Source organism: Papaver somniferum, chromosome 8 (genome assembly GCF_003573695.1).
Source record: "Papaver somniferum cultivar HN1 chromosome 8, ASM357369v1, whole genome shotgun sequence".
NCBI classification, from domain to species: domain Eukaryota; kingdom Viridiplantae; phylum Streptophyta; class Magnoliopsida; order Ranunculales; family Papaveraceae; genus Papaver; species Papaver somniferum.
In genome coordinates, this window is record NC_039365.1 from 124,216,665 (window position 1) to 124,229,632 (window position 12,968).

Genomic DNA, 12,968 nt, shown 5'->3' on the forward strand with positions numbered 1-12,968 from the left:
ATGAACCGATTCAAATGAATCAAATCATCTTTGCTTCAATTGTGTCTTGTGTAGTACATGAGATTTCCTTGCAATTGAACAACTCTCTAACTAGTTCATTTGAAGTCATTTGAACTAGTTATGGTGAAGAAGAACATGGTTGATATGAAATACTCATATGGCTAACCATTTGGTTAACTGTTGTTGAACCAACAAGTGCAAACGTTTGGGTACGGTTAACAAACCTAGAAGCGTGCATTGTAAAGTGTGTATAACAAGCTAATTTTTCGATCTAACGGTTGAGAAATATTAGCTTGAATTTAAATCATGTTTTCATCTAACGGTGAATATTGAATGCTTTGTTACTAAGATAACATTGATTGCAAACCCTAATTTGAAAGACTATATAAAGGAGACATCTAGTATTGTGCAAAACAAATCCCCACACCTTACGTGTGATTCTAGTTTACGTGCTAGAGTCAGTTCTCCTTTAACCTTTGGTTTTCTTCTTCTAAAACCAGGTTAACGACTTAAAGACTTCATTGGGATTGTGAAACCAGACCGACACTACTTTTATCGTAGTTGTGTGATCTGATCTTGCATCTTCTATCGTACGAGTACAATCAGATTGATTGGCTTGAAATTGATATCTCCCATAGGAAAGATATAAAAAGTAATCACAAACATATTCGTCTCATTGTTTGTGATTCCGCAACATCTTGTTTCGCTACCATACGATTAAGATTGTTGTGAGGTGATTGATAACTCTAGGCTGTTCTTCGGGAATATAAGAACGAATTATCAATTGGTTCCTGTTCACCTTGAATATTATCAAAAGACGGAACAAAACCTTTAAGGTTTATCTGTGGGAGACATATGATCCTTTGATAGACTTGTATGTGGGAGACAGATTTGTTTATTGTCAAAGCCTGCGATTTTGGGTCGTAGCAACTCTTAGTTGTGGGTGAGATCAGCTAAGGGAATCAAGTGCGCAGTATCCTGCTGGGATCAGAGACGTAGGGAGTACAACTGTACCTTGGATCAGTGGGAGACTGATTGGGGTTCAACTACAGTCCAGTCCGAAGTTAGCTTGGAGTAGGCTAGTATCTGTAGCGGCTTAATACAGTGTGTGTTCAATCTGGACTAGGTCCCGGGGTTTTTTTGCATTTGCGGTTCCTAGTTAACAAAATTCTGGTGTCTGTGTTATTTCTATTTCCACATTATATTGTTTATCTTTATAATTGAAATAATACATGTTGTGCGTTGTAGATCATCAATTAGAATATCCAACCTTTGGTTGTTTATTTAAATTGATTGATCCTTGGATATTGGTCTTTGGTACCATCCAAGTTATTCCTTGTATTTGATTACAGACTCGCTTATTTCTATTAGCTCGAGTAAATCAAAACAAGAGAGAGATATTAACTCCTTGAGATACTTTTACCTAGATTGAGTCTGGCTATCTAGTTGATTCTCTAGAAAGTATTTCAGAGTTAGTCCATACAGATTGCTAAGCGAAATATTGGGTGGTGTTGTTAGACTCCCGCTTTTTCAGTCTTTGTATAAACTTGTCTTCGGTAAAACCTGCCACTTGCCTGTAGAATTAGAACAACGAGCTTATTGGTCCATTACACGGCTAAACTTTGACCTACATACCGCTGGTGATAACCGTAAACTACAACTCAATGAGTTAGAAGAAATTCGTAATGATTCTTACCAGAGTGTGAAAATTTACAAGGAGAAAATAAAATATTTCATGATAAATCGATTATCCGAAAGACATTTGAGCCAGGTCAAAAAGTTCTCCTTTACAATTCCCGTCTACATCTTTTCCCTGGTAAATTAAGGTCTCGGTGGTCCGGACCGTACTTTTTCAAAATCGTTTTTCCTCATGGTGCAGTTGAAGTTGAAAATCCTAACAACGGAGAAACTTTCAAAGTTAACGGTCAACGGTTAAAACCATTCTTGGAGTTACCCAGTCATGCAATAGAAGAATCGGAGCCGAGAGATCATGTCTACCAGGATTAATTTAACGGGTAACAAAGTCTGGCTGAAGACACTAAACTTAGCACTTAATGGGAGGCAACCCATACATGGTGATATTAAGGTCCCTCTGGAGGACCCTGTTGTTGTTGTACATTGATTTTATTTTGGTTTTTGGTTTCTTTCTTTCTTGCTCCCATAGAAGGATTGCTACGTTTCATCTATGTACTATCTTTCTGAATCACCTCTTTATTCCTCTTGTTACTTATATTTTTGGTACTGCACTTTAATTTGAAACATCGAGGACAATGTTAGGTTTATGTTTGGGGGTGAGGGAAAAACTTTAATAAAAAAATTAAATAAAATATAAAAATTAAAAATATAAAAAAATTAAACTCCAGTGCCTAGAAATTTGTGCCAATTCAGGATGATACTAACCAGTCTAAGTGGATGTAAACATCTTGGTTATAGGAGTTAAGAAACCCAATAACAGAGTCTATTTATAAAAAGACAGAGTTTAGGTGTTAGAATGGAATCATCACACTACGTTCTGCTTTTATTTAATTTGAAAAATATATGTTTCTCTAAGTGATTTGGTGGGGCACAAAACACCGAATTGTTACCACTGACGGGATGGAATAGAGTGATTGAGTTACTAAAATAGTAAAGAGATCAGACCAATCAGACCAAACGAAATTAAAAAATAAAAATAAAAAAATAAATAACACTTGGATAGCAATATGTGTGTGTTCTCCATGTTTCCGTCGCCTAAACAAGCGTGGAATGCAGGATCGATGGGAACTATCATGTATTCTGCTGACAAGAAGCATGCGTTTGAAACTCTGTCATGTTCTTCAATGATTCTTGACTACATCACCAGATTTAAACCCATCTTCTTCACCGATTCTGTATCTCTTAGCTTTCTTCACTGATTCCATCCTCCGAATCTTCACCAACAAGATCTTAGATTCTTACAGCAACACAGAGAAATGGGGGTGAATTGAGAAAACGGGAAGAACAGTTTTCTCACATGCGACCTAAGCTGTTGACGATGGTGCCTTTGGTTTAATTCACGGAAATATATGAGGGCATTTTGGTAACTTTAACCGACACGTGTATCATTCTGCCACGCGTATGTTTTCGGTGACTCAGCTAACTGAGTAATGTATGGAAAAACTAAATGAGGAAAGGATTCACTAGTTTCAATCTTTTTGGGAGGAAACACTAATTAGCGATCTTGGGATGGGAGGAAACACAAAATACTCCCATTTTTTAAGTTTATTGAGTCCACAGGGGAGCAAAATTCCATAGGACCTGCTCTGATAGACTTCATTATTCACAGTGAAAATTGGCGGGAAACATTTCAGTGAAATCAGAAGAACTCCTACTGTATTTATTTTTCAAATTGACTATTACCACGTTCGAAAATGGAGAAAATGGAAAATGTCGAAGAGAATAGTAATAGTAGTAATTGGAGAAAAGAAATGGATTCAAACTTGAAGAGATTACAATCACTTCTATTCGGGGTTGAGCGTGCCCTAGAAAGACAAGACTTCTCAGCGGCACAAATCTTAGGTCTTCGCTTACTTGGGTTTCTTGATTCACAGTCTAAGAATGACGTTGATGATGCTTTTATTCATCCTATTCGTCAAGAAGTTAGGTCAAAGGTTAACATTGCGAATCGATCTCTTGCTGACGAGTCAGATCGGTTAGTTCTCTTACTCTTCTCGGTTCTGATTGCAAACCCCTAGAATTTGAATCTGAACTTGTTAGTGTAGATTCTTATAATTGAAATTTGAAATTTGTTGAAATTGAATTGGGAATTTAGTGAGGGTAAACAATTTTTGAAGTGACGGGGATTTTGAGCTCATTTGAATTCGATTTTGTGTTTGTGTTTCTTCTATTACAGTGTTTGATATAGAAGTTTGGTGGTGATTGGTTTTATTTTAATGTGATTCAGTCAGGCATTTGAACAAGCAAAAGTTGAACAAGGTCCAGTGTTTGTGAAACGAGGAGATATTGACATAGAGAAGGTTAAACAATCAAAGCGATTTTTAGCTTTTATTCAGAAGTACAAAACAAGTGGTTCTGATCAATCGGTAAGTATATGGATATTGGAGTACTCAGTATTTTGGTTTTCTTTTTGCAATTTGTTATTGCTAATTACTTGTAAATTATCGTAACCAAGGTTCCAAGGGGTAATGAGTAGCTTCCTGTTGTTCTCTACCAGTTCTTTACTGATATGCAAACACTTACACTTCTTAATGGATAGTGTTATCATTGTTACCGTAACTAAAGTTTACACCAGAATCGTGCAAATGAACGTTGAGGTGTCTTTATCCCGTATCGTTCATAGACACTCTAACTGAAGAACATTATGCTAATGTTTAAAATTCCTCCGAGTTTCTGTTTCTGTAAACTACTGGAAATAAAGTTTCTAGCTAGTTTATTGGTTAATATACATAGGCTTTACAGTTATGAATTTACAGTGTCATGTTTTCCTGAAAATGAATGTCTTATTAACTATCATGATCAGTCTCCAAGGACTTACATCCATATCTCCAGGTTTCTCGCCCATCAGTAAATGGCAACCAAGGTGCTGTTCCAGTATCCAGCAATGGTAATGGGCACCAAGTGTCTCAGGTGAGGCAACTGGACAGGCAAAATGGTATTTTCAATAGCAAGAACTCAAAAGTTATGACACAGACAAAGTTGACATCCCTATACAGTGGCAAGGCCCTCAATGCAAATAACAATTCATACAAGAAGCCCCTGAACACCAAAAGTAACAGCTCAGCTGAATGCATTTCAGAAAACAATCAGCCCTATGAACAGTATAATCATCAGAAGAGAGACGGTTTCTCTAAATATTTGCTGGTTGACGAGGATGAAAAAAATCATCCAAATAGTTTGGGTACGAAAAGAATGCATTTGGATGTTAGCAGCCACAAAGATGTAATTGAGTTACCTCCTTCGCAGAATGAAGAAATAGATGTTTCTAACAATTCGTTTGTCACTGCACGGGCAAAAATGGTACTCACTCAGTCACTCTACTATTGCAATATTTTGCTGTCGAATGATACGATATTTATTGCTGAATTTTTTTTTTTTTTCATTGACAAAGATATGGAACGGATGCTTAATGGTTAAGAACAATGGTGATTACTTCTTTTTGTATATACCCTTGACTTTGTTCTTTGAGGTGCTCAATCATTTGCCATTATCTTCTATAGGAAATGGATGCAAGACAAAAGCGTTGTTCAATAGGCTCACCGAGTGATAATTCAAGTGTCAGGGGTTACGGCGTAAGATCTAGTGGTCTTCAGCGCCGTGGAATTCGTGGTAATTTTGTTCCTCCTATCAGATCTAATGGATCTAACATTGGCCATATTAATTCACGCATTTCCGGTGGGAAGGGTGATGATGCTCTGGATGATGCAACAAAGAAATGGTTAGTTGGTTTCTCCTTTATGGATTCAAGGTGTCTCTTTCCTCCTTTCATTATGGGAGAAGAGTTTCGCATAGTTTTGCTGTTTTGAGCAAAAGCATTATTTATTCGCCTACTGAAGTTGCAGCTCCAGTCATTTTATACTTTCCACTTACCGTATATGTTGCTTTTAGCATGGAAATTTTATGTGGACCTGATGGAGAGCTTCCTGAGAAGTTAAGAAATTTGGAACCTCGTCTTCTTGAACATATTAGTAACGAGATAATGGATCGGGATCCCAATGTTCGTTGGGATGACATTGGTAATCAAAGTTTCTACAGTATATCTAGTTCTAGTTTCTCCCACAATATATTCATTTTAGAGACTTCTCATTATCTGGTTCTACTGTAGCTGGCTTGGAGCATGCAAAAAAATGTGTTACCGAGATGGTCATATGGCCTTTAATGCGTCCTGACATATTTAAAGGTTGTCGTTCTCCAGGAAGAGGTCTTCTTCTCTTTGGTCCTCCTGTAAGTAGTGGCAGAACTTGGGCACGGACACTGCTGCTTCGTTCGCTATTTTGTAGTATTTATTGAGTATGTTTCTTGTCTTAGGGGACAGGTAAAACAATGATTGGTAAAGCTATTGCTGGAGAAGCAAAAGCAACCTTCTTCTACATATCAGCAAGTTCTTTGACAAGCAAATGGGTATGCGAGTGTTTCTTATTTCTATCTTCCATGAATTCTTTTTCGAAGTAGTTTTTGACACCTCGTGACATTTGGGAAGTTAATGGTTAGACTGTGATGGTCAAGGTAATGTTGCTGAAAATGCTGTAATAGTTCCTTCACGTGCTTTTCAAAATAGACTCAGATGTTCCAGACTTTTACTTCGTGAGAACTATTACCATGTACCATATAGTGTATGACACCTAGGTGCTAACCTTGCAGGATGAGGTGCATTGCATCTTTTGTCTACAGGCTAGTCTTTAAACCAAAATGAATTTAGGGATTAGCAATATGCTCACAAAATGTTATTTATTTGCTTACCAAGGACAATGACTCATCACTAGTTGTGTAGGTGTACTTTGTGATCAAGTATAAATTAATTCCTTTGCAGATAGGTGAGGGTGAAAAGCTAGTGAGGGCTCTTTTTGGGGTTGCCAGTTGCCGTCAGCCTGCTGTTATATTTGTTGATGAAATAGATTCGCTTCTTTCTCAGGTATGGTTTGTCCAATCAGTCTCCACCCATGAAATACTGTAATGCTTGAGATACAAGTATGGAGGCGTGACTTACCAATTGAAATGTCTAATCGGAGAAGATTTGTGCCATATATCAACTATATAAAACAAAAGAATCCCAAATTGATTGCGTTCTTAGCGTTGGCAAAATACCTTTCATGAGTTTGTTGCATACGAAGCTTGGTCTACTACAAAATCTGTTACAGATGGATTCAGTTTGGTTTTTGGTGCAGGAGATTTCCTACATGGTTTTTGGTGTAGGAGATTTCATACATGGGATACAATGTTTCTCCTTCTTATACTGCATTGTGTTAATCCATGCTATTGGTGGTTGTCTTTTGTTCCACTAGATGGGCACCCCTGGTTTCCTCTGAAATTAATTATATTGCATCTCAGTAGCAAAGACAATTTAACTGGAATGCCATGTACCATTGCAGCGCAAATCAGAAGGTGAACACGAGTCAAGTAGAAGACTTAAAACACAGTTTCTTATTGAAATGGAAGGCTTTGATAGTGGAAGTGAGCAAATTCTTCTTATAGGTAATTGCCGAATTCGTGGATAGGCCGTGTTCGAGATAGTGAAAATCAACTCTAACCTTCTTTGAATTAAAATTGCAGCACGTAAACTGTTATTTTTGCACGTTTTACAAAACACAACTCTTGTATCATCATTCTAACCCTAGTATGTCATTCTCAGGCGCAACAAATAGGCCTCAAGAGCTGGATGAAGCCGCACGGAGGCGACTCACAAAGCGCCTCTATATTCCTCTACCTTCTGCTGGTAAGATTTTTATGACAACACTCAGCTTTTTAGACCCTTGCAAGTTGTAAGCATTCCCTATAATCCTTCACTGTTGCTGTTGAAGAAGCGAGAGCCTGGATTATTCGTAGTCTACTCGAGAAGGACGGGTTGTTTAAGCTCTCAGAAGAGGATACCAGCGCCATCTGCAAAATGACTGAAGGTATTTAATCATCTGGTTCAGTAGTATCATAATGTTACTTTCCATGAGCAGCTATTAAATTTGTATCGGTTGTTGCTGATTAGCTTCTTTTAACTATAGGTTACTCAGGATCAGACATGAAGAATCTGGTCAAAGATGCATCCATGGGACCATTGAGAGATGCTCTTAGACAAGGGAAAGAAATTGCAAAACTGCAGAAAGAGGATCTGAGAACAGTTACTATTCAGGTAAATAGTATCGGACAGGGACTGATTTATGTTTATATACATTCCTGTAAGTTACAGTACGCGTATACAAATATAATTTGGTATTCTCTTGCCTTTTGTACTTGCAGGATTTCGAGTACTCATTACGAGAAGTAAGGCCCTCTGTTTCTTCAAGTGAACTTGGTTCCTATGAGGTTTGGAACAAACAATTCGGAAGTCTATCACTCTAAGCATCAATCGGTACATGTAAAGATATAAGAAGAGATATGTAGCAAAGCTTGTAATTCAATGTTGGTCAGGTTAGCGTAACCGAAACTATGCTGATTTATGATGTCTAGTTGTCCTTCGATATTGGCTTCTTAACATGATTTGTATATCCCGAACGCATGAGTAGGAACACTGGAGTTGGAATGCACATGAGTCTTACGAATCTACCCAGTTGTTGGCGTAACTTTCTAATTGGCCAATTTTAAAAACTAGAACTCCCTGGCCCCACATACCTCTTTGGGTGTATAGTGTGTCAGGATACTGTCCATGTTAATGGTTTTTTTGTCACTGTTTTTCAACTGCGCATTCATGTCGACTATATGAGTTGTGCTATATAGTGACAGTTCGTCACAATCAGTATGTCTAGTTAGGGTTGATCAACATGGGCATCATATGCGCTGCAGACATTTCTAGTGCTTTAGCAAGTGAAATAGTAGTGGTTTTGATAATTGATATTACCTGGGATCAGATCATCAGGTTCTTAGATTCACCAGCGCTCCGAGCTCCGTCGAGCGAACTTAAGTGGAACCTGCCTTGGATGATCAATAATCAATGACCCACCTACGTCGTTACATCTCTTCTCACACCAGTATGAGATGAAACGGAGAGACGCAGCTCCATCTGAAGGTACTAGGTATACCCGCATTTGCTTGTGCACATTCTTCGTCCACACATATTCATGTTTTTAGCCACTAAAAAAAGTCGAGCATCCTTGGACACTCGCTTTGCTGTGTATATATACAACCTGAGTAAATAATATCTCCAACTACAGGCCTTATCGTCTTAGTTTCTTTTTTTTGCATCGCTTTTTTCTTCCAGAAATAGGTGAAAGTTTTGAGACTTCATAAGAAGCTTTGTTACTCAAATAATCGTTTTTAAGAAGCTTGTCTAATGATGCATTTGAAATATACTGGATACGGCTCACCAGCAAGCAGTATCCCCTTTTTATGAGCCCTAGAATCCAAAGAGTACATCAGTTTTTTGATTATTTGGAGGAACTAAAGCCTGGTTCCTGTACCTGTTGAGCTTTTCAGTACAACATCATATCTGACATGTGTTCCTCCTTTAAGTTGGACCCTACATTCACTTAGATCCAGACATTATCTTCACGTTTTCATGGCAAGCTTCAGTACACTCCTGGGACCAGGCATCTGATCGTTTCACATTGTGCCAACTTAAATTTGTCTCAAGAACAAATTGTTACACCTGAAACCACTTTGAAGGTCACATTAGAAGCCCTTTATCAATCAGAAAATAATTGTTTCTTGTGATGCTACTTTTCTCTCATATATTTCAAATTTCATATCAATTCTAATAGCATTTGAATATTACATATAACTGAAATGCTCTTGCAGGGTTTGAGTAATTTTACATTACATTGTGAAAGCTCTCCTCAAGTGAGAGAGAAACCTTATCTAAACTTTGCTGTTCTAAATTTCTCAGATTTAGATTTGAGAGTTACAATCCCTTTGTATGACCTTAACATTGAAACCACCAGCCATATGTGCTGTGAGGAGAGGAACAAAAACTGCTTTATCTGTGTCGATAACAGGTCTTAACTGGAACCGATTGAGTATAGATGAAACCACGTATTTCATCTGAATAAAAGCCATTTCTTTCCCTAGACAAACTCTAGGACCAGCTTGAAATACTGGAAATTTATATGGACTCACATTCTTTAAAGCTCCTCCTTCCACCTTATCTGGTTCGGCGAACCATCTATCTGGTTTAAACTCCAGTCTATCTTTTCCCCATAATTCTTCCATCCTACCCATCCCGTATTGGAAATACGTAACTCTGTCTCCACTTTGAACTCTTGTACCATCTGGTAACACATCGTTGACGAGTGAGTGCTTCGAGTCCCACGCAACGGGTGGATACAACCTCATGGTCTCATTCAAGCAGGCCTTCATCAATCCCATCTCCTTTAACTCTTCATAATCTAATAACCTCTCTTTCTCATCATTATCATTGAGATTCTTCTGTACTTCTTTCACTAGATCAGCCTCTACATTTGGGTAACGGGAGAGTGACCAGAACAACCACGTCATCGCCGCTGATGTTGTATCTCTTCCTGCCATTATAAAACTTATAACCATATCTCTGATAAATTCTTCATCATGACCGGCTGATATTAAACGAGACAACAGATCTTCTTCACTACCTACTGCACTAGAATCATCGTTTTCTTGTAAATGTTTTAGTTTTTCTTTCTTGGACTGAATGATCTCTGCAACAGATCGGTGCACATGTTCAATTGCTTCCTTCAGTGTCTTTTCCGTCCCAATCTTTAAAGCTCTCTTAATCTTCCAAATAATAAATAGCGGGGCAGCTCCACGCCTAGCACTGATCATCGATGCTATGTCAAAAGCCGTAGCTAATGGAGAAACGGGTAATGAAGGTTCTAAACAACCAGGATCAGTACCCAAAGAAACCTTGCAAACGACATCGAAAGCAAGTCTTCTTAACAATTCTTGCATGTCTAAAACTTTACCAGTCTTGGCAGCCGATTCAAGTATGGGCAGTAATCTATCCTTGACTTCTTCTTGTAATGTTTTTGCAACAAGTTCTTTCAATGATTTTGTAGTAAACCCATGACTAGCTATCTTACGCTGTGTTCGCCATAGTTCCCCATCAACGTTGAAGATTCCTCGCCCTAATAGATCACCTAAAATTTCAGTGAAGGGTTGACCTTTTGGGAAGCTGTTGAAATTGGTTTTGAGCATGTATTCGACGTTGTCAGGGTTTGCAGTGACAATGGTTCTTCTTGCACCAAATCGTTTCACTACAATGGTTTGTGTTGGCGATTGAGCTAGAAGGTCTGTATACCAATCTAAAAGACGAAACCGGTTTTTGTAAAACGAGATTAAACATCCGATAAATGGGTATGATTTTGGTCCATAATATTCTGTACTACCCAAAAATTTAATAAGGTTCAACAGAAAGAATGAAGAGCAACCAAGAAAACAGAATGAGAAGAAAGTAAAGAAAGAGATCAACATGGTTGATACTTGATGAACAAAGCTGCAACCAGAGAGAATACAAGCGATGTTTATTGAGAGAAGTAGGAAGAAGATATTAGTTTGTTGACTGGAGCCTGATGAATAAATGGAGGAAAATGAGGTTTGTCTATATATATATAATATATGCTGGAAAAACAAGAGGCTTTAAATATTCAATTGGATTTGAATATTGTGACACCTCATGTTAGTTTCCATTAACGAAAAAATTTAATAAGATAAACGTTGCAAAAAGTTTTTTACCATTTCATGATAACTTGATTAAGGCTTTTGTGATGGAGTGCAAATCTGCAGGGATGCACATTTTCTGCCTTTTTAATTTGATATCCGTGGTTTTTATTGTACTTTAAATTGTTTATGTGCACTGGGATGCGTAACGGTTAATGTTTAGGACACATACCAGAAGCAAAATTCCAGAGTGCATCTCTTTTCTATAATTTTAAAGAGTATTCGCGCATTTTTTTTTTGAACAAAGATTGATATGCTAGCAATTTTTGTTATTGATCATTATATTCTGAACTTCAGTGTGGTTGGGTGCTGTTGTTTTAAGCTCGACCTGTTGGATATATGTGCTGCGATTGAGTCGCTTGTATATCTCAAAACATGTTTTTAATCCTAACGGTAGTTGTTGCCTTGTTTCCAAATTAATATGGACAGTGGAGAAAGACAGAGTGGCCTTTAGCTTTTAAAAAGGAATATTAATAGTGCGCAACGTGGGTAATAAAAGATCCGTAGGAACAGGAAAGATGCTATTCAGACATAAGACTTTTGTACTTGAAACAGTTAGTTTACTGTACTCGAAGGAGTGCATGCTTTATTATGGGCTGACATGTTTTGCCCTCAGCATACGTGTAAATGACCGAAAGCAGTCTCACTCTCAGTGGTCCGCAACGACGTAGGGTCTCATTTAGATCTATAAAAACAAAAAAGCATAATGAACATGGCTTGATTGGGGTATATCAAATGAGATAAAATAAAGTCATTTTGAAGTAAAACACAAAGTCCGTTATTCGCATATTTACAAAAATGGATAATCTATTTTTGATTAATTAACACTAATAAATGTGATTAGAATAATTACTTTAATTAGTTGATTAAAATTTTGAAATTAGGTTTTATTTTAGATTGAACTCATGAATGTGGGTAGACATTTTTTTTTTCTTTTTGAAAATTCTACTTGTAACGAAAATGAAATCGTACTACCCAAACACTTACAAATATGGGATTGTAGAGCGCTGGTGATTTTACACTCATAATTATAGAAGGAATCAACATTTTCAGTTCTGAAATTATGAAAAATCAGCAAGGTACGGATGAAGAACTTGCCGACAACTTATGGCCGGCAAGGTCTGCGGATGAAGAACATGCCGACAACTTATGGCCGGCAAGGTCGATAAGAAAATACCCTGCCGACTGTATAATTTTTGACATACAGAGAAGGTGTTACAAATGCATGATTAGTCGGCAAGGTATTAATTTCATAACCTGCCGACTATCATAACGTGCCGACCCTGTAACTGCTGATTTCAAAGATGAAATGTCGGCACGATATTCAACCTCATACCCTGCCGACTATATTTTAGTTGGCAAGGTCGACAAAAAAAAAACTTGCCGACTTTCGATTCGTTTTGATTTTTTTTTTTTTTTTGGATTTCACATGTATAGTTAGAGTTTAGAGGAAAGATTTTGAACTTTTTTTTAATATGTTTTGGTCTGCATGGTTTTTTAGTATGGGCAATTTGGTCTTTTACACCTTTTAGACACCCCTTAGCACACTAATTTGGATAGGAATAAAATGGACATACCCCAATCTCGCCAGGATAATGAACTGTAGATTTAAACAACACTAAAACCACCACTCATGTATTTTTTCTTTACCTGGTCCT

At 37.5% G+C, this 12,968-nt stretch overlaps 2 protein-coding genes across 3 annotated transcripts; one reads left to right on the top strand and one right to left on the bottom strand.

Annotated features, from left to right (window-relative positions):
• Positions 1-3,259: 3,259 nt before the first annotated feature.
• On the top strand, positions 3,260-8,780 carry LOC113302892 (ATPase family AAA domain-containing protein FIGL1). 2 transcript variants are annotated; one of them, XR_003337177.1, is made up of 14 exons: positions 3,260-3,670; positions 3,923-4,061; positions 4,528-4,995; positions 5,196-5,413; positions 5,584-5,711; positions 5,801-5,919; positions 6,004-6,096; positions 6,506-6,607; positions 7,065-7,167; positions 7,325-7,408; positions 7,494-7,589; positions 7,689-7,816; positions 7,924-8,094; positions 8,532-8,780. XR_003337177.1 is itself a non-coding variant. In XM_026551856.1 (13 exons), exons 1-13 carry the CDS (start codon positions 3,390-3,392, stop codon positions 8,023-8,025), a joined length of 2,061 nt encoding a protein of 686 aa, XP_026407641.1. In that variant the 5' UTR covers positions 3,261-3,389; the 3' UTR covers positions 8,026-8,229. The 2 variants fall into 2 exon arrangements, 1 of the variants encoding a protein (XP_026407641.1); XM_026551856.1 differs by lacking the exon at positions 8,532-8,780 and having other exon boundaries at positions 3,261-3,670; positions 7,924-8,229.
• Positions 8,781-9,390: 610 nt separating this feature from the next.
• Positions 9,391-11,158, bottom strand: LOC113302893 (cytochrome P450 94B3-like). Its single transcript, XM_026551858.1, has one exon. The coding sequence runs from the start codon at positions 11,062-11,064 to the stop codon at positions 9,508-9,510; it is 1,557 nt and encodes a 518-aa protein (XP_026407643.1). The 5' UTR covers positions 11,065-11,158; the 3' UTR covers positions 9,391-9,507.
• Between the last annotated feature and the right edge of the window lie 1,810 nt (positions 11,159-12,968).

Coding starts and splice junctions, on each gene's coding strand:
- LOC113302893 (XM_026551858.1), bottom strand. CDS start 11,064: ATGTTGATCTCTTTCTTTACTTTCTTCTCATTCTGTTTTCTTGGTTGC.
- LOC113302892 (XM_026551856.1), top strand. CDS start 3,390: ATGGAGAAAATGGAAAATGTCGAAGAGAATAGTAATAGTAGTAATTGG. Junction 5,414..5,583: donor GATGATGCAACAAAGAAATG/GTTAGTTGGTTT, acceptor TGTTGCTTTTAG/CATGGAAATTTTATGTGGAC. Junction 7,590..7,688: donor CATCTGCAAAATGACTGAAG/GTATTTAATCAT, acceptor TTTTAACTATAG/GTTACTCAGGATCAGACATG.